Below are 21,962 nucleotides of genomic sequence, written 5' to 3'. Positions count from 1 at the left end.
TATTTATTCTCAACCCTCAAGTTAATTTGTATAATTCACAGTTCATAACAATCCTCATAGCTCGAAGTAAACCCGCATAGTTCTCCCCGTTTATAAAAGCAAGACATTTCAAGGTCTCTCTTTTTAAGCCAGCTTCCTTCTGATTGGCTGCCCTCTTGCAAATCGATGGTCTGACCAGCAAGTGAGGGAGCCTTCTCTGCTCACCACCAGAACTGTGTCTGAGTTTGCCATTAAGGATAGCGAGGGGGGGGGGGGGAAATCTGGCTGGTACTGAGCATTTACAGAGATATTAATTCTGAACGTTTGTTGCACAGGCGGTGCCTGCACGTGTGGTAGACTCCACATTTAAGCCAGATTTAAAATAATCGACTAGTTTAACAGTCAAAATACAGAAAAGTGTAACAGATCCGATTTCAGACTCTGACAAACACTCGGACCACATAAATAAGGCACACATGCTGTGCAATAACCAACAAATACCCACTACCCAGGCTGAGATCCTCACACTTTTTCTTTCCCCTGCCTATTGCACGCTTCTGTCCGTCTGTTACAGACCGAGCCACAGCATCTAACAGAGTGTCAACAGTAGACTTTATATAAAAGATTACAGTTGGAGACTTTAATATGAGAATCTCTTGGACCTGACTTGCATCTTCAGTCACTCTCAGGAGGTTTTTTGAGATACTGCAGTTTGTGGCACTTTCTGGTGGCTTCGCTTTTCAGCATCAGAGGTCACTGCTTTCTGTAAATAAGCTTCCACTTGCTATCATCAACTTAAAAGGTAATGAAGATCAATCAAGCACTTTAAAAAAAAAAAACACTATCTAAGGAGTGAAACCTTTATGCAGAAGTCTCTCCATTAACTAAGTTGTTTAAAGGCTGAGGATCAGGATGACTAAAAACTAATTTATTTGAAGCAATTTGAAAATCAGACGCTGATGTGGACCCTCTATCCATTCGTACAGTCACACTCAATTGTACCCACTAAATTTTAAGTGCGCTCTTGAAATTCATTGTCAATTTTCTGGCAACAGCACATATCATCTGTGAGCTTTAAACAAGCACCATCATGAAGCATCTGTGAAACATTTAAAGCCAATCATCCTCTAGCATTCAAACAGTCTACTTCTGAGGGGCAGAATGAAATAACAGGCAATCTTTTCACAGTGGAGTCAAAGCTGGAGAACAATCTCTGTGGAAATATGGGGGCCTGCGACTTCCTCCGTGGCTTTGGGCTCAATGCTCCAAAGACATTTTAAAGCAGTAACACGCACACACACACATTCCTCTGCTGGAGTCTGACAATGTCAGACAAAATTAAGCAACAATAACAGAAATAACCCTCGGTGGTTGCCAGATAGAGAACAATGGGCTCGGGGCCCAAGCCGGTCTCTGCTACTAAGCGTCTAAACACTGAGCCCGGCCACCCAGTCCAGTCCACTTCCTGCTCGATAAACACAAGGAAAACAGCCGGCAGCCTTTCCTGAGGACACAGGGGGAAGGGAAGAGGGGTGCTATGGAGGACATGACGCTGGAAGAGAGGAATCTCACTGACATCCTCGACACACTGGTAGGCTCTTACGTAGGACCAGACATGACCCCGATGCTGACTCAGGCCAGACAAGTTCAACTTAATGTCTCAGACTGAGAATGAAGAATCCATCTGTGCAAAAACAACAAATAGTTCAATGACAAGCAAAAGAAAAACTTAAGTATCGCTGGCTCATGACAAGTGTGAACTATGGCTACACTTGGAGTGGCGTGTCTCCAGAATATTCAACTTTGCAGTAGCTTGCAAATGCAGACCCTGTTCTCTTCTGCAAACTCTCCAAAGTCTCCACCTGCTACAGGTTCTAGTTAGAGTGCACCTCTAGTACACAGTGAGTCAGAGTACACCACTGGGGTGAGGAGGTCTCTGAAGAGGCAAGTGAATGACAAAGGAGCACTACAACGGGGACGAACAGGGAAACATGAGGAAGGAAGACTGAATATGTCCCAGCATTGATTCATTAGCATTGGTGTCCATATTAATACAAGCACTGTTTTTTCAGCACTACCAACTGACTTAACAGGCTCCTTTTTTTGTTTTTTCTTGCAATGGTTACAACGGCTTCAAGCTGCAGTTCCACATGTATCCATTAGTATAGATCAAACTACGGATTTGGTTGTTGCACCCCAATTCTCACCAATATGTGGTGTTCTGGTGTTGGCCCAGTATAGATCTGGTGTAATAGAACTGGTGCTTCAATGTTCATGATCTTGGCTCTACTAAGGCCTACAGACCAGTCAGTGCAACCAAAGAAGACAAAAAACCCACTGATAGGTCTCTAAATTTGTGTGACTGGCGCTTTAGTTTTGGTGGAAGAAAATCTTTTACCATCAGTAACAAAGGGGTTCAGATGATGCTTTTCTGTTCTGTAAATGTAGATGAAGGCTTGACATCTTAGAACAGCGGTCCCCCAACCCCCGGGCCACAGACCAGTACAGGAGTCGCTTGGTACCAGGCTGCGAGAGTTCAGGCTTGGGTGTGAAATTTATGGTTTTCAGGTTGTTGGTTTTTTTTTAAATTATTATTAACTCTGTTTCTCTGGGTCTTTTCCTGTGTTGTAGTTGTGTCTTATTTTGAAAGAAATATGTATGCATTACCATAGCGACCAGAGAGCATTAAGGGGCAGAGGGGACGATGTTACTCTCAATGTTGTTGGCGCATTTCAGGGGGACGCTGCTAGTAAAGTTACAATTACACAGTGAATTCACGGTTATTATTGTATTTACAAAATACCACAGTTTGTCTTTGTTGTATCATTTTATTTTGTTGTATTTATGGACGACACCTTAAAGGCCAGTCCGTAAAAATCATGTCTGACATGTAGCGCAAAAAGGTTTGGGGAGCGCTGTCTTAGAACTACTGGAGAATGAGGTCCATGTCTTTCTAACAAGTCTCCCCATTTATAAAAAGTTGCCTTACCATTACTCATGAAATAAACCTACTTCTAACACGTTGCTATGAAAAGCACAAGACACCACTGCTAATGAAAAGATAAGACAAGTTCACGTGTGACCTGTCCAACCCTCCCACCTGCTGAGAAAAGCTGTAATAACTGCCCAACTCTGACATAAGCTTGCTACTACTGCAGACTGGCCCACCATCCTCCACAAAAGAAAAAACCAAACGTGTTTGTTCCAGACATTGTTATTTCTTGAACTTACTAAGGTAAGAAATTTGGGACATAAAAGCTAGTGGCATCTGAAAATGACAATGAAAATAAAATAAAATCTAAGCTGCCTCAGATTCAAAGGACAGTATAATTAAGGTTTTTCTATAGTTTGGCAAATGATGAAAAGCACAGCATTTTCCTTCTCATCTTGGTGAGGAGTCCCATGTCTTGGGGAAAAAAAAAAAAATCTTCATCTTCTTTATAGCGATTTGGCTGAGACTAAAGCGAGAGTAGTTGGCAGATAATCAACTGGTCTGTTACTCAACAACTGGGCCGTACCACCTTCATCAGAACTAATTACCGTAAATGTACACAATCAGTGCAGAAACAGGAGACTACACAGGGCATGCACAGTCTAATCAAAGAGTGATGATGTCAAAATCTATTTCTTCTCCATTGTCTGCATTCTCAAGTGGAAGTGTGTTTGATGTTATGGACAAAACAGGATGCAGTGACCTCATATAAACAGAATAAGCTCAAGACTGGACAAGACAGGATGGCATGATTCAATACAAAAATTAATTCACCCTTGCATGCACATAAGGTTAATAGAGACACATGAAAAATGACACCTTTCTCACAGATCAAAGTTACATCTAGACATGCAGACATTATATGCCTCAATGTGTCCTCTTCCTCCTAGACTGGGCTACTGCTCAGATGGGGAAAAAAAAGAGGCTCTACAGGAGTCCACCCAGCGGACACAACCAAAGGAAAACAGGATACAGCTGGTCAAAACTGACTGCCACAGCCAACATAGCCAAGGAAAACCAAGGCTTGTATTCTTTATGAGGAGTCCTGTAATTCGTGACCTCTGCCATTAAGCCATCAATAAACTATGTGTCACAAAGTATTTAAGAAATTTGGAGGATATGCTGGAAAGATCTTTGGCACATTTTAGTGGAAATGATTAAACGTAATGTAGCGTCATGGTTTTTTTTTTTTAACTGTAAGATGTTCTCATTACTGTATTAAAATAAATAAATAAGGAAAAAATACATTAAAAAAAGAAACCCTTACTACACACACACTGGATTGCAATCAAATCAAATTCGAAACTCAAGTATTGATGTCAATACTAAACTCAAAGAAATCCAACGCCAGTCAAGATTTGTACTAAACACTTCTTACTGACAAACGCTACATAGTAAAATCCAAAGCAGTATGATGAAGGTGAGGTTTAAACTTACTTTCTCGTGTCTTGTTGTCCCAGTCCCAGGCCTCTACAATCAACGTGTATGTCCGCTGAAGGAAAAAGCAAAAACAAAAAGACATTAGTCACATGGCATTTATGACTCATTATTTTAGTTTTGGGCAGGTGGGCCTAAATGAGCTTGTTTAGTGTTGGCCATTGACTGGTATAAATGTGAATAACAGGAGTCTTCAGGATCATGCACATGTAATAGTTGTGTCCATAAGCTGCATTTTTGCAGCTCTTTTTCCTTCTACAAACAGAAATCAATGCATTTCCAGTAAATGAAGTTGCAAACAGAGTCTCAGAGTACACCTTATATTCCAATGCACGCACAAATGTTTGGGACTATTAATCACAGGCCACACTGTAATACCTGCTGTACAATGAAAAGTTCCACTTTATTCAGTGATTACCGTGACCAGTCCAATTGTGACATGGCTGTTGTAGCGAAACCCAGTGAGCATTGCAAGACAGAATTTCAGTTGATTTTACTCGTCTTGAAGGTAACCTTGTTGACATTTAAATCTAAAGACAAAGAGGAATTGAGGACAATGAAATATTCTCCAACCAGTTTTTGTTTTTTGTAACTAGAGGGGGGGAAAAAGGGAACATTAAAACAGCCTTTGTCATTTTGTTCCTAAAATCACAGCAGTACGCATTAATAATGACAGTCGTTTTCTAAAAACAGACCGAACTGTGGAGATGATCATTTTAGCCTCAGCTGTGCTGCTCTCAAACATCAGCACGCACGGATACAAAAATCAATTTTACTGCTACTACAGCGTCTCATATGGACCTCGGCTCCATTATCCAAGGGTATGCTGAAGTTACTGCTGAATCATTGGGTTTCATTGACAGTGTAAGACAACAATTACAACTGTGGAAAAGAGCCAAGACAGGGAACAGGACTTCGATGTGAAAAGTACATGACAGGAAGATAATGCATCGCATTGGGTATTGGGATTATAGCTGGTTTAAAAGAGTTTTTGTACCCTTACAGAGCGGTCCAAACACATCAAAATGAGATAAGAGCCATTCAGGAATACAACTACAAGATATAGTACATGTCAGGCAGGGGCTATGATCACATGTACACATTTCAGTCTAATGTGCAAAAGTGATGTCTAACCAAAGTCAATCTTTCCTGCTTCAGTCTCCAGTTTTTAAGTTTGCCTTTTATCAAAAAAGAAATTAAAAAAAAAAAAAAGAAGAAAAATCTGCAAAAATGTACGGTCACTTTGCCAGTATAAGCTGTGTGAGATGAATTGGCTTTATCCTTGGTTGTCAGACAGTGAAAGAAAGCAGCAGCTAAGGGGATTATCTTGTTTCTGTCCAAGTTATGCTTTACAGTTAACCAGTACGACAGCGCTACATGGGTTTTACACTCTGCTGAAATTATTGTGCAATTAATAATAAAGACGAGCAAAGATACGATTGATGATCTATTGATGGAGTTTCATTAATGTGAAAGCTCCTCTGGTTGCTTAACTCCCCTCGACCAATGGACAGACGGGACCGCCCACTCTGATGAAAGTCAGTTTATGGACTGAAACTGTTTTATTCACACTTAATGGAAACCAGACAACCGTTTGCGTTTTAAGCAACGATGCAGCAAAAACTTGAGCATTCTGCACAGCTGATGCTGCTCGAGTAAACACCCGCACACAAAATAACCAAGCTAACCAGTATCACAGTAATCTAGCTGGTGTGCTGCAGGGCACACTGCTAGGCAACTAGCTGACCTAAATAGCACTCGTTACGTCACCGCCAGTGACAGTTGTAGTAGCCACAGTGTGACTGCTGTGATCTCTAGTGTAATGTCAATGACGGGGCATTACTCTCAGTGTGGATGGAAGGAAAAAAAAAAAAGATAGTAGCATTTGAGCTACTTAAAGTTGAATGAAATGAGGAGGAGAAATCAGGGAGGGTCACTGTAAAACATGTGTACGTCTGCCTACGTTGTTGTTCTGGGGGACCAACAAGCTGGTAGGCTAGTTGCTGCTGGGCTGTTGGATTAAAGAGGCTTGTCTGGCTGTGGGTGGCAGCGGGAGGAAAGGGAGGGGAGTGTTATTGTGGAAGATCATTGGTGAAAAGAGAACGGAATGGAAGATGACAGGATAGGTGTGAGCGGGAGAGCTTGGGTTAATAAGGATTGGGAGTGCAGGTGTATGAGATTGTATGTATCCAGGCAAGACAACATTAGAAAAGAAAAGAAGGCTGGCGTGAAGAGATGGAAAGCTATAGTTAGGAGTTAAGAGAAATCAGGGGATCAGGGCATGGGCAGACTCGTGCTTCTGTTGCCGGAAGCTTTGCCAACCCATCCGACCGCAGACACACAACAGATGCGGGCTCAAACGTGGATTATTATACATGAACGTGCATCATCCCACGACACGTAGACGGCTTCTGACCTTTCTAAAAACCCACCCTCCCCCAACAACAAAAGGGTGGGCTGGCCGACCCACTCAGAGCATTTGGATGGGTGGGTGCATATGCCAGTGGATATAAAGAGGAACTATAAGTGGCAATACATGCATTTGGGACAGGAGATCTTAGAATGAAGCCTGTCTGTTTCGTGAGACTATGCAGAGAGACGAACCTCGTCGTGACGCACATTCAAAGATTAAACAAAGAAGGGGTGGTCATACCGTGACTTGCACCTTTTGGGGTTTACTTTAAGTCCAGGCTTCCTTACATGCCTACATGTAGTAAACGTTTGAGTAAACAGTCCCGAATCGCGCATGCTGGGGATGAGCAAAGCCATGGACTAGTCTGGTTTCCCACAGACCGTCCCCGTCTGTGATTAGCTGGATTAAGTGACAGCTGCCCAAATGGTTGGAACAAGATAGATGGATGGGCAGAGGGATAAAGGGGAGGAGTGGGGGAGGGAAGGGGGTGAAGGCAACTGAACAAAGACCCTTGTCCCAACACCGTAACTCACCCCCATTCCAATCAAAACCATTGTCCATGAAGAGACACAGTCAGCACGGGGACAATTAGTGTCAGCATGTGTGCTACTGAGCCTGAGCAGCACAGTTGAATTGCTGAAGTCAAAACAAGCCGCCAGTGGCTCCTGTGCAAGTCCTAATCATATAATCAGACTCAGAAAGTATCCTAACATCATTAACCTGCCCTTTTTTCAACTCAAAACACATCTGCCATGTCTGACAGCGTGAAATACATCATTTGAGACTACAAAGTATCTGCAGTCAAATCTCCAAAACCCTTCCAAATGGATTAGAGGATTTACTTGGAGAAATCCTAGCTTTCAAGTCAAGAAGGGGGAGCAATGGTAAGAAACAAAGGATGTTAGTTGGATGCACTCAGTGACTGAGGTAATGATGCACTGACATTTAAGGGAAAAATAATAATCATTATCTATTCCAGGTAGTTATTTAATTCTCCACAGTAGACCACAATGATGATAAAAGCAAAGGATGTACCACTAGTGATGTCTGGGGAGAGCTACAGGTGTAGGTTCCCACGCCAGACGATGGGTGGATGGGTGAGTGGAAGGTGGCTGTTGAAATAATAAAAGGGACGGGAAACAGAGAGAGGTGGCAGTGGGAAGTGGAAGCCGGGGCAGGTTGGGGTCACTAAGCATGGGATCTGCACGCTTCTTTTTCAAAAGAGGGGTCAGCCCTCTGTATGTGGGGGCGACGTGCGGGTTTGCATTTGAAGAATACTGAGAATGTGAGATCCAGGGCTGGTGTGTAATCCCATGCAACATCCCCGTCTGCCAACAATTCCGTATCGTTGGAGGGGCGCGTCTGCTTTGTAGATCACAGCTTTGATTGACTAATTTCTGTCCCTTGGGGAAAGTTGGGATATCAACCGAGCTTTGAGAACGACTTTCACATAGTTACTATAAAAAAAGGTCTCAGATTAGCACTCGCAATTTAAAAGGAAACAAACAAACAAAAAAAAAAAAAAGCCCCGTCTGTGTCCTTGAGCTATTTTTGTCTCGCATGTCCACTGAAAGTAGCCTACATGCCCACCTCCAAGCTCGTCTACAGAGAGTTTAACTGATGTCTGATTTATTACCTTCTGATGGGACAAAAGGTCATCACAATTCATTCCATGGCCAGTAATCGCCACATGTAATCTTCATTAATCTGCGATGTCAATCCCAGCTTTTGATGTTAATAGGGCCGAGTTTACACTATTCTAGTGTAAAGGCACCGCACTAGAAGTCCTTCCTAGACTGGACACAAGAGCATGTGACACAGGATCTCTGGAAGAACTGCTAAAAATCTGGATTAATGAGAGATATGACATGCTATGTCACCCTTAATATTTAGTACCAGGTAAGGTGAGAAATAACAGAATTCATCTGGTATTGCCATTTCCTAATGAATCAGGATCAGTAATCAAGCAACCCCAAAGCAGAGAAGTTTCCAAGGGAAGGAAAGCATGCTCAGGTATAGGATTTTGGGAAGCCATTTCAGGGTAAAACATTTGAAAAAAATAAAATAAAAATGTGAGCTTCCCATCACTTCTGCCAGTAGAGTGGACTTCAAATGTAAATCTCTCAGACTAGCTCCTCAATCTGTTCAGAGGCAAGGATCAAAGACCTCCAGTGGCAAAGTCCTTGCATATGTTGGCAGGCAGAAAGGTTGGATGGTTTTTGACCCTTCTTGACATCAGTGTTGAAACAGCACAGTGGCCATTCCAGGTTTCCAGGTATGGAAAACTCTAAAATAACCTAGTAGGAAATAAATTCTCAGTCATAAAGACAATTAGAATCCTGAGCACACAAATATATGATTAGTGTCGTCAACCTATCAAATATTTATGACATAATCCTGTGATTTTAACATCTTTAAAAGGAGGAGAAGCTGGCAAATAAATCACAGGATTATGTTGGGTTTATTTTTAAATGTCCTCTAGCAGTCAAGTTAGGCATCATTTATTTTCACCATTGCAACCACAGGTGTAGTTGAGGAAGCAGATTACAGACAGTCGCATCTCTCCGGGTAGAGAGGTGGAGGGCTATGAGTTCTGCACGCCTGCCAGAGTCGTGTGCCAAGAGATCTCGTACTGAAGGCAAGGCATTTGGCTGGCTGGCATATACCGGCTGTGCACACACACACACGGCCCATTGAGCATGCTGCTACTATGCCAACAGGGTCATTACCCATGCACTTCCAATACAACAAACCCCTCCCCTCCTGGTGCTAATTAACCAGCATAATCCAAGACTGTGTTACACGCAAAACAAACACTGACGCATGCACATGTGTATACAAAGGCTAACGAGCTCGGCGTTGCCGTGTGCTAGTTTAGAGTTACAATTAAAATAAGCTAAAAGTAGGGCTGCTCGATTATGGCAAAAATGATAATCACGATTATTTTCACTGAAATTGAGATCACGATTATTTGACGATATTTATTTAACCCTTTAAGACCTACTATAGAACCAAGTCCACCAGAGCTTATATTATTTTTTTTTACATGTTGTAGTGCCATTTGTGGGAGCATTTCAAGTTGCTATACATCAATACAACTGTTATAGCCCATATTTTAATAATATGTATGCATTAAGTCCATAGTAATTACATAAATTGCAAAAAAGTGCAATAAACTACAAAAAAAAATTGAAAATCGCTTTTGTTTTATTTACATATATTTCTACTTGGAGAAATTTAAGAGGTTTATCCCTCAAAACTTTAAATACAATAAAGTTGCAAAAAATAGTTTACAACAACAGGAAATTTATTTTGAGTGTCTTCATAGTTTTATTTTGGAGATACACCAATTTTTATATACTGCAGGAAAAACAAAAAACAATCCTATGATGCAAATTTGCAAAGAAAACAGCAGGTGCATCATTTCACTGTGGGAAGTGTTACGAACAGCTGATAGGAACGGCAAAGCGTGTTTCTGGAATATTATGTTTTTGTTCCTGCAAGCGCTTTTTATGCAATTTTTGCAAAGCTATATGTGGAAGGAAACCGTGACCGAGGACAAGCTGATGGCATAAGATGTAAGTACAACTCCTCCGGTTTCATATGCAAAACAAATTATTGCGCTAGCTTACACGGTTCAGGTTCTACAGGTATTTAAAAATAGTTACGCAAAACGGAGCGTGCTGCTCTGACCGGCTTTAAAGGGTTAACAATGACTTTAAAAAAAATAATATAAAATTGTGTGCAACACCACTAAAGTTTTTTTTTTTTTTTTTTTAAACTCTCTTTTCAACCAACGGCAGTCACTCTCCAAATAACTTCTGCTTAGCTTTCCGAGCTTCCCTCGGGTCCTCTTAATCAGCGGTCTCCAACCTTTTTTGCGCCACGGACCGGTTTATGCCCGACAATATTTTCACGGACCGGCCTTTAAGGTGTCGCGGATAAATGAGGGAGGGGCTAATAATCGGCTCAGTCATTTTTAATGATCGTTGAAAGCCCAGATCGTAATCGTGATTAAAATTCGATTAATTGAGCAGCCCTAGCTAAAAGCTAAGATGTGGTGGGGGATGAGAGGGGTGACACTACAAAGGCAGTTTAAATGCTGTAAGTTAGCTGAAAATAATTCACTGACAGTCACAAAACTATTGACAGAAATGCCACATGTCATGAGTTCATCCCGATGCGTGCCAAGTGTGACAAACAAGTCAGAGTTCAAACAGGTTAAATCTCCATTACTGCAGCGTCTTGGATATTTGCAAATTACTTCCTCTGGAGTTAATTTGCCTTCAGAGGTCTAAGGGGTACTAGAGAAATAAGCATGCTTCAGAAACATTAACAGGCCAATTCCTGATCCAAAGTTCAACAGAACAGTGACAATTTAACTGCCCATGTAATGACATGCTTTAATTACCCCCACAAGGAGCCTCTTGCACCTGCACACCATTCATTTAACAAGAGGCAGGGGATGTGGTGGGCCACAACAACACCGCTTCAATGCAGAGTGACCATGGAAATACACACATGTGCAGACACACAACTTACTGTACAACAGGGTTATACAAATAACATGTGCAGCATTCGTTGACAAGCAGGTCACTGTGCCACCTACTTAAGCAATGTTTTTACAATAAGAGACATAATGACTTTTAAAGTATGTGGTGAAAATACTGGAAAAGAAATTGTCATATGATTTAAAAGGTTTCCACCAGAAAAAAAAAAAAATACATACAGCAGTGCTTGTGAGTCCTTTCAGGTGTAACTTTGAGCCTACATCTGTAGATCAAGTATGACACCTTAATCAAGGTGTCACCCCCCCTCCCCCTTTTACTTCATTTAGACCAATTGCACTTCTTCCTCTGTTAATATGAACACTGGCTACCAAATGGACTGATGATATACCAGACAGTGCTTTTGCTGCAGTGTTTTAAATGTGAAACATACCAAATATATCATTGATCTTTAGCAGAAAAAAACAACAAAAAAAACCCAAACATCACACACACACACACACACACACACACACACACACACACACACACACACACACACACAAGGGTGGAGCAGGTGCACTGTGCATTTACAGTAAATCTGAAAACACCAGTTTCATTTTGAGCAGAGACTCTGCAGATGTAAACAGTGGAGTTTTCTTCATCTGTCCCATGAGCTCAGATCCACAAGAGAGTACTCAGACCACCGTCTTAAACGCGTTCATGAATACACACTCTCTCACCTGTGAGATCACAACAAAGGAGCACAGACAATCCTAGACAGGATTTAAAAAAAAAAAAAAAATAAAGCAAAAATCCTTCAGTTACCAACCTTACATACACTGATAAAAACAAAAAAACGTTTAGATAGTAAACTTCGATACATTATGGATGTAGTCGAGCTAAGGAAGGCATTAACTACACAGCAGATGTTATAAAATTACAGTAGGTACACTGTAGAACAGATTCACTGTGCTAAATCTCGCCGTTTTATTCATTTATCATGTTCCCTCTTCTACTTACATCAATGAAATCTGAACTGAAACCTTTACCACTGAAAATGACAAGAGTCTGCATGTTGGACCACGCAGATGCAATTTGAAATTTTGTGCGTCAATTTGCCTCTGGTTATGTTTGCACAAGGTGTTCTCATGACTCTATAGGAAATGGCTCAATGGCAACTTAAAGCCCATTTGCATTCGCAGTGCAGTGGTTTGGTTAAAATATGGTTTACGCCAAAGAAAAATAATGAGCTTATTTTCATACAGTGTGGAAACAGGATGTGTCACATCTTCTTAAAATACCCATCTGCAACATTTTTACCAGTGTTGATGAAAACAGCTGTGATTCTAGAGATTTTGTTCCTTTTAAAAACAAACTTGGCGTTTACGGTTTATTTTTAGTCGACTTACTTTTAAAGATCAATATCCAGAGCCAATTAATTAGTTAATTGCGATGACCGTTTTTACAATAAAACAGAAGCATTACTTTCAGTCACCAAGACTTAGCGATAACGCTATGTTTATGTTATAAACAAAAGTGGCTGTCTGACATTAATAACTGTCGAGTTCCTCTGAAGTCATAAGAAACTTTATATATACGAACATGATATTTACGAGCTCATTAGGAGAGGTTTGATTCCCATTTGAGACACACGAGTCAAAGAGCGTGAAACTGCAATAAATGTCCAAAGATTGAATCTGTAATTGCACTTAACTGTAAAAGATGAGAACTGTAAAGACTGAAATGATCCAGTTATTAGTGAGCCTTTCATGGTAAGATGTCAGTTCATCACAGTTCACTGAAGCCCCCCCCCTCACTCAGTAGCACAGAGCATTTGGACTGTTGTTTACGTCAGTCCGCTAAGTCAGAACCCAAAGTGTGGAGCTACTGCCTGATAAATTTAATCTGTTTACATCTTTGTTTAATAATTTACAGGTTTTTTTACTTAATAAAATTGGAAGAATATGGTCAATCATTTCAGGAACAAAAAAAAAAAAAATCTCATTCTGCAGTAAAGCCTAGAGGAACATGCAAAGATAAAAGTAATAAAACTGTAGGCTACCACATCTTAATCACCACTTCTTAAAAAAAAGAAAGGCTCTCTTACGTCCCATTATGTCACTTTGGGAGTTCAGTGCGAGTGGCTAATTGTATAATCGATACAGAACAACGCTGAATCACAGGTGAGACTCGTGTGAGTAGCTTTCCACAGACCAGCCCTGGGACCAGAGGAGGATGGATGGGGGAGGGAGCCACACAGAGGAAAGATAATTGTTTACTAGAGGCCTATGCAGCCGTCTCCTAGCAACAGCTCTGACACGCTCCGTATCAGGTGTGGTTAACCATGGCAGCCTGCTTTAGCCTCTCTCTCTCTGTGTGTGTGTGCATGCGCGTCGAAAAAAAAAAAATAATATAGCTGCCCCTCAGCCAGAGAGGGGAGGAAGGAGGAAAGACCTACATTACATGAGCCAAAGTGCATCACCAAAGCACTGAAATGCTCTGCTTCATTCTCATATTCAGATGCATCAATAAGAATCCTTGTCTGAGAAATGCGATGATACTCAAGAACATTTTCCGCTGCTCAAGCTCAAATTTGCTGACGTTTATAAGACAAAGAGTTCTATGTTAGAAGGTTTTGTCTGCTACGGAGTTTTACTCTGATAACGGGTCAGGAGCAAATAGATCACATGTTATAGGTGATATGTGGTGTTGGATATGCATATATATTGCTAGATGCAGTATCCAACCACTTCACTTCCTTTTTCCATTCATCTTGCAAGTACTTCACACCTGTCAAATGTGTGCACAGCATACTTTAACACAATTACTACCTAGTATCCCAGAATGTGCATCTTTATCCTAGGATGTATAATTCATAACTTGATACAAGCACAATGACTGAGTTGGGGACTGTGTCCTTGACCATCTTCTAGGAGTCAGTCGAGGTTTTTGTACTTTTATTCTCAACAGAAGCATGAAACAGGAATTCCAATAATTTATGTTTGCTCCAGAAAAGAGTTATGTAAAATAAAATTTAGCAGGTACGGCTAAGTTGAGATGTCATTTAATTGTGAATCAAATCTGCTCACAGTTGAAATAATTAGCCGCATGAGACCAACTACACATTAAGGGAGTGCGTGAGCGGAAGAACAAATAAACCAACCTGTAGCACACTCACTATCCCTTTACCATAGATGGGTCAGAGTGTTTAAAAACTCTTTATTCTAGGAAACAAACTATTTTAAGAAATATGTAGTTTAAGCATTTTAATGACACTGATGCCTGGTGTAGATCCCAGTAGAGTTTAAACTACCTCCCTACATCCATTAACTAGCAGAGTGAGGATGGAGGCTTGATACATGTCAAAGCCTGGAGCGGATAGAGTTACAGGCAGGATCACATCAAACGGACGTCCGGCTGATGTCACTTGAGGGCAGGGAGGATGAGAGAAAGATGGGAAAAGAAATTCCACCGGCAATTTCATTAGTGTTCAAATGGAAGTAAGACGTGGCTCTCTCTTTCACTTGCTCTCCAGAAGTACGCACGCAGCATGAGCCAACAAAAAGGAAACTCAATAAGAGTGGCCAAACAAGGCACTAACTTGGTCAGCTCATCTGCGAGCTGGAGCATGTGAATCTACATTGCATAAGGTCCATGGGCTTTATTAAACATGAACGCTGTTTTTATTTTAATGAGCAAATAGGCTTATTTTTAATCTTTCTAAGGCCAAGATTAAGAAAATCAGTGATTAACCTAGTCTGGCCTAAATAATGGAAACGTAGGGAAATGACTAGCCTAACCCTGATTTAACCATCATTGAGTCTGTTCCTTCCCCCCCCCCTTTGGCCCAGTCTGCTCATAATCAACTGGGACCCAAGTCAAGAACCTCCAATCAGAGCCGCTCCATCACCATAATGTTCAGTAAGTTACAGACAAGATGGGTGATAGTAGCCAAACACAAAGCAATGTCTAACAAAGGTTTGGTAGATTTCGTTTCCAGTTTGGACAAATGAAACCAATTCGGTGCATTCTGAATTCTATGTGGAAACCCCTGCATTCTATTTGAAGGCCACCAGATGGCGATGGCTGCGATTATAAAAAATAAAAATAAATAAATAAATAACAAGACTGATATAGATTTCTATGGGAAACAGATTTTTATCCATCAATCCTTTTTCTGAAGCTGGCTTGCAGAGGCAGCAGCCTAAGCAGAGAAGCTCAGACCTCCCCGTTCCTCGTCCTCCAGCCTATTCAAGTGAACATGGAAGTGGTGCTCCCAGGCCAGCCAAAAGATGCAAGCGTGTCCTGGGTCTACCCCGAGGCCTTATTCTGGTAGGACATGCTTAGAACACCTCATGCAGGAGGCGCTCATCCTGGTCAAACGCCTGAACCACCTCAGCTGGGTCATTTTGATGTGGAGTAGCAGCAGCTCTACGCAGAGTCCCTCCGAAGGTTATTATATTTTATTGACAGGACACAGACTGAAATGCTAGGATGGCTCCTGCGTTGCCTACTAACATTACGAGATTGAACGTTAGCATTGGGAACACAGTTGATTTTTCAGCTGCAATGCCAACTATCTCAAACAAAATAGCAATATTTCCTAAGAAAAATAATATTTTAAGAAGATGTTGCATTGAAACTCATTCCCCCTCGAATTCTTTGGACAGATCTTGTCTATGGATAGTTCCTTCACTAAATTTAAAGGATTTCCTCCCTTTGTCTACAAAGCTGGACAGTATCACTTGGATATTGGTTTGACTGCCTTTCCTATCCGCAAGTTAGGGTGGACACATCGCAGAAGTTGTACTAGTCGCAATCTTCCATGTGCTGTTTTTTTGCGTGCTTATGGACATCTTTCTTCTTCAGCATGTAAGGACAGACTGGAACACTTGTAGACATATGCTGCCCCCTTCAGTTCCAGAAGAACTGTAGTGGCAGATATGCTGCACGCGGTACCCACGGTAATAAAGAAAAACACGAGTACCATCGTGTTGTCAGAATATCTGAATCAAAAGTTCTAAGTATTGGTTCTGGTGACATCCTAATTACAATATGAATGTCGATCTAACAAAAAGATTTAAAGCCACGAGAGTATAAGCAGTAAATTTAGGACTGAAGAAAGAGAGAGAGAAGAAAAAAGTGGAGGCTGAGCTCAGAGGTGGCATCACTAATCAGTCTTTTTACTGGCATGCTGTCAAGAGAACAACAAGACAGAGAATCACTGGGAGAATTCCAAAGAATGGATAAAAATCAGCCATTAGCAGCTGAATCATACTGGTGTGATGATAGAAGAACAGAAGAAACTATGATGCATAGAGCCACTATTTCTGTGGAGACAATCGTCTCCAGGAATACATGATAACCTTTTTTTGTTACAGCCTGAGTGCTCTACACAAGACTGAGATTAAATGTTCACTTTCAGATTTAGCTTAGGTGAACGGTTTAATTGAAACTTAGTGTCTTTAGCAGCAACATAACCATCGATCTAAATTACGCAGACTTGCAGAGCCAAGATCCTAGGATTCAAATTTCTGCTATCATAAGAAAGTGTGAGACTAATTAAGTGTATGTTTAAGTATGAACAAGAACATTTATTATCATCAAAAAAGGCAACCTAAGCAGAATTTTTTTCTGTTGACATCAACATCTGATAAGGATCAAAATTGAGAGCAGGAATAAAATCATTCATTCTGCTCAAGCCTGATTCAAGATGACAGAAGAGTCCAGGCCTCGCTGGTTTTCATGTGGCTCGAAATGGGCAGTTGACCAGATGACACAGCCAATAGTACACTGCATCTTTGTTTCTTCAGTGAGGAAAGAAACAAGGCCACAGCCAGTGACCCCGAAGACTTGTTGTGACATCTGGCACTGGAATACTGCGACGTTATCAGCCGGGCACTTAACAGAAGTACGACACACCAGAACAGCCCTCTTCACCTCTGCCTCAAGTTGTTGAGATCCTCAGTGGATCATATTTTATGAGATATGAACAATGTAGTTAGTCCATATGAAGTTTGAGTTAGACTCGAAGGGATACTCAACTCAGATGAATTATAACTTGATGGTGAATATATATGGCTAGACATTGACTTTGTCTTTTAGCCTTTTATCAAGTCATTTTGGACACAGCAGACTGCCTCAATTTGAGGAAAGATTTCAGGCATTTTAAGTCATTAATAAATATGGTGCTCCATCCTTTTCAAAGGATCAAAAGGCAATTAACATAGCCTTTGGGCTATTTGCACAAAAGCTGTTGATTATCCCGGAATCCTTTCCATGGTACAGAAAAATCCCTTTGTCGGATCAATTCATATGAAGAACACCTCCAGGTACCCAAGTGGGCAATTAAGGTTCCCAAGGGGCCACATGAGAAAACGGGCCCTTATTGTTAAGCTCACAGTGAGCAGAGACTTCAACAATAAGCTGAACTCACTGCTCACTGTTAATTTTATCTCGTCAGAAGCTTATTGGTGCAGTCCTCCACAACAGGCCCATTTTCTCAGGTTAACATGGGAAAATTAATTGCCCACTCCTGCTCCAGGTGGTAGATGTATTATCATTCAGTTCCACTAGCATGAGGTGCAGACCAGTAATTGGCGCCAGGAACAGAATAAAATGTCTACTAGACACGCCGAGAATCGACTAAAACGGCTCATGATCCAAGGAATACAACATCACCTCTACAACACTGGGCAGGGAGTCTAACATATGGCCATTCGTAGCTTCCAACCAGCTGTCACTGGCTTGCTGATGTTTAAGCAATGTGACAGAAGACAGGTAAAGACCGATGAATTCAAGTGTAGAGCACAACGTTTTGCTCAGATTCAGTGAAAAGTTAAAAAGAAATTTTTTTTTTTTTTTTGAAAATGATTATGTTCATTTGCCCAATCACATTACAGCTCCTAATGGCTTTAATTCCTTAACAGTTAATAGGATTTCTCCCAGCCTCTTGAATTAAAGCTAAACATCTCCACTTAAACTGAATATTTATTGCACAAATAATCACTGTGGTGGCATACACTCAAAATTATGCCTTTGTATCCAAATGCTTCTAGACATTATTTCCTCTGAACCTAAAAAGTAAGTAAATGCAGCTGTTATTTCACTATTGGTCAACCACTTGTACTTAAGTTCACTTCGTTTATCATAATAAAACCTGAAGCACTCAATTAGTTAGGAAACTGCTGCTGATTTTGTCATCCATCCTCAACTGCAGTTCAAAAGACAGCACACACATCCTGGTCTAAACAGCAGCCAATAATGTGCAGTACAGTTCCTTTGACACAAAACATCCCCCTAAAGACGTTTTAACGTCTACCCCAACTGTGTCAGACGTCTGCGTTCGCATATTGAGTTTCACTGGCTACTTTATAGTAAAGAACACCTTTAGGTGTTCGAGGCTGTGTGAAAACAGTGCTTGACATTAGAGTGTCCAAAGGAAAGCACTCATTATCATAAAAACCTCAAACAGTAAAATTGCTCCTTTATCAGCTATCAGTTATCTGGAGGGAAATGAGGTTAACTGGCCTGGAAGGACCACAAGCAGCCACCTAGCAAGCACAGCATGAGAGGAGGCTCCTGGGTGCTGAAGAGGGGCGGAGAGTTGTCAAAACCAGCCAGAAGTGCACATCGAGCTACTACCCAAAGGCATCATTCACTCCAACTTGACGCATATTTCAAACTTTGAGCATAATGTAACACATTCATTATTGTATTACAGAATTCATCCAACCAGCACCTACAACCAGGCTGCATCCCCTCAATCTCCTACACCTGTAAAACTTGGCTGTTGAATGTTGCTATGTGTGAAAGTAGGAGTTTTCACTCCCACACACCAACAATCACCCCACAAAACTGCGAGTAGCAAACAATAAGGTTCAACCTTTAAGTTAACGAGCTAAGGCTCAATAAATTGATTTGACTTTAAAATCAGCAATTTGCTGATGCAAAAAGCATTTCCGTAACCATTTCTCCATAAAAGCAGAAGCACTCCCCATCCGCCACCATCTACATATCAAAGCATTTCAGAGTAATCACCCCATCACAGCCTTGACAGGTGCAAGCTGGTGGCCTGGAACAAAGCCAATCCTCATATATCAGGGCAACTTTAAAAGATGACCCAGTTGACACTGCGAAACACTGTAACTGCAATCGGATCCTTGTGAAGCATGTAATCATTTAGCCCCGATGTGTGTCAGTTCTCATAAGGACAGGATGCTGCTAAGCACCCCCTTTAATGAGGTCTAGCTTCTCTGTAATAAGACAGAGGAGGTGGGAGATGCTACAAAATCATTTTGGATCACTGCTTTAAATCTATTCCAACTGCGACTCCTTTACAGGTTCTTGTCTCCAGTCTTAACAGCATAAAGGAGAATCTCTTTAATTTGAGCCGCAACAAGCAATTGTTGATATAGCTGCTCAAAAGTTAAAGGTAATCTGCAATCGTTTTCATAATGGGTCAGAAATTTTACTCACTTTCAAATAGAAAAAAAACAAAAAACAAAGCAAAACCAACTTGGGGGGTTTCAGCTTCTGATGTGTTGCTCAGACCTTTGAGAAATAAGCTCCAGATGAAATAATCAACAAAATAACTGACTGTCAACTAAATTTGGAAGCAACTGTTAGCTGTAGTTTTTTTTATTTTTTTTTATTTTTTTAATCTTGTGGATCTTATTTTGAAAATATGAACTTTTCTCCAGGTAGGTGCTGCTGGGGAAAACCTCATTATGCAGAATACCAGAGCGTTTTCTACCCACGAGTTTCTGCAGGTGTGTGCTTGCGCGCGCGTGTGTGTGTGCCCGCGGGTACATGTAACAAGGAGGGGGAAAAAACCCAAACCCGCCCTACATTTTAAACCGGGTTCAAAATGATGCACTGTCTGAAGAAAGGGTAAAGAAAGGCTTAACTGGAGCAAGAGAAATCACTCACCGGCCAAGCAAACTGGAAGGGGATCACAATCCTGCCAGCATCGCCGACTTTATTCGGGTTATTGTTGGCGCCCTTAAGAGAAAACGTATTTCCACCGACAACTTGCGTAGATTCAGCTCCGAACGTGCAGGAGCCAGTGGTGGCCACCTCCATCTGATATTCCTTCAGGCACACTTTGAAGTAAGTGTCGCACTCGTCTTGAGTGCAGCTCAGGTCCTGGGAGCTCCGGGGACCGTCGCAGCACTCCCCGTCCGCCAACTCGCCGTTTACATTCTCCACGGAGATCAGCTGCAGCTCGAAATAGCCGGTTGACTGGGACACCTACAACCAACGTATATACATTTTTTTAATAGAGAGAACTACATATAGGCTCTTGTGGAGAAATTACAGCATAATTTATACATCTTAATCTGGTGCGTAAAAAATAGTATGGAAGTGGCCAAATCTGAGTCTTACTCTCCATTTAAAACGGTATAGAGGTTTTGGAGATTGGGTGGATGTGCCACAATATTTTTCTGCATCATGAATGGAGCACGTGAACAGCGTACAGTTTGCACGCTGGGATTTTAGACAATCAGGTTACTCTCAGACGGGAGCGAATTAACCGCTGCAGCAGCCAATTGATGCAATCCAACTTACAACTTGTTTGGTTCAGGCCTAATTCTCTCCCCTCAAGAAGATGAAGAAATTCAAATAAAGGAGTCAGCATTAAACCAAAATGGAGAGTAGCCTGTATCAATTCCTTACACTTGTCATGGTAACACGATCACATGCTCCACAACTGACGGCTACGTAATTCAATTATCGATTAATGTGACGCGAATATGCGTCGCCGGAGAGCCAACGCATCGCTCCACGCCCACCAACTTTTTAATTTGAATTTTAAACATTTTTTTTTTAAATTAGCAGAATTAAATACGAGTAATAAATAAATTATTTTTAAAAACACCCTCTTACCTCCGTCCATAACGTCAACAGCAGGCACACTATTGGGAAGCAATTCCTAATCCTGGTGAGATTCCACATGCCTCCGACTAATTAGAGTGATATGTGGGGAGGGGGGGACGATCTAAAAAAAAAAAAAAAAAAAAAGACAAACAGCCGCGGACCCGGCGACTAGTTCCTCCTCTCCATACATGCAAAGATGGAATATTGACACGCGTGTCGTCTCCAACGTGTACGTCCCGATTTCAGCGAGGCATTACATGCGTGTGTGTGAACAGGCGGCGGATTGCAGGCGCAGTGATGGTCCATGTACAGCAGCGTCCCTCCGTCAAATCTCTCCACACAGCAACTGAGATGTTTCGTTGCCACAGCCTGAGGAGAGGATGTCTGCTGTGATTGGCAGCTCCGCAAACCACTTACAAATTGGCCTGCGGGCAGTCTCTGAGCCAACCGGATTAAGGGGCGGACAATAGTATAATAACCCCCGCTTCAATCCTCCTCCACCTCCGCCTCCTCCCAAAACTTGAATTGTACTGCCTTTCTATTGAGCTTCATTTAGACAAACCGCATTACAGCGTGCAAACAAAGCAGGGGTCGACTTTAATTAAACGCGGCCGCAAAGATATTATAATGAGCATGGCCATTAGCCTATGTCAAATTAGGAACTTATCGGCGCTGCTGTGCTTTTAATTACAGTCTTAATTAGGCCCAGAGACAAATTTGGATGGGTGTTTAAATGAAGTGACGCCCGATGGCAGAAGGCACATTAAAAAAA

General features: G+C 41.5%; 1 protein-coding gene across 2 annotated transcripts in view; it reads right to left on the bottom strand.

Annotated features, from left to right (window-relative positions):
- The window catches only part of jag2b (jagged canonical Notch ligand 2b), a 41,812-nt gene extending 20,486 nt beyond the window's left edge, over positions 1-21,326 (bottom strand). For both annotated transcript variants that reach the window (XM_026194504.1, XM_026194505.1), the window contains exons 1-3: positions 21,200-21,326; positions 20,243-20,563; positions 4,409-4,463 (exon numbers count right to left, since the gene is read on the bottom strand). In XM_026194504.1, the coding sequence (XP_026050289.1) occupies positions 4,409-4,463; positions 20,243-20,563; positions 21,200-21,268 (445 nt within the window). In that variant the 5' untranslated portion in view covers positions 21,269-21,326. The remainder of the gene's footprint in view (positions 1-4,408; positions 4,464-20,242; positions 20,564-21,199) is intronic.
- Positions 21,327-21,962: the final 636 nt, after the last annotated feature.

The sequence above is a fragment of the Astatotilapia calliptera genome, chromosome 15, assembly GCF_900246225.1.
Source record: "Astatotilapia calliptera chromosome 15, fAstCal1.2, whole genome shotgun sequence".
NCBI lineage: Eukaryota > Metazoa > Chordata > Actinopteri > Cichliformes > Cichlidae > Astatotilapia > Astatotilapia calliptera.
The sequence above is the reverse complement of the archived record's forward strand: the minus strand, read 5'-3'. Positions and strand labels throughout refer to the sequence as shown.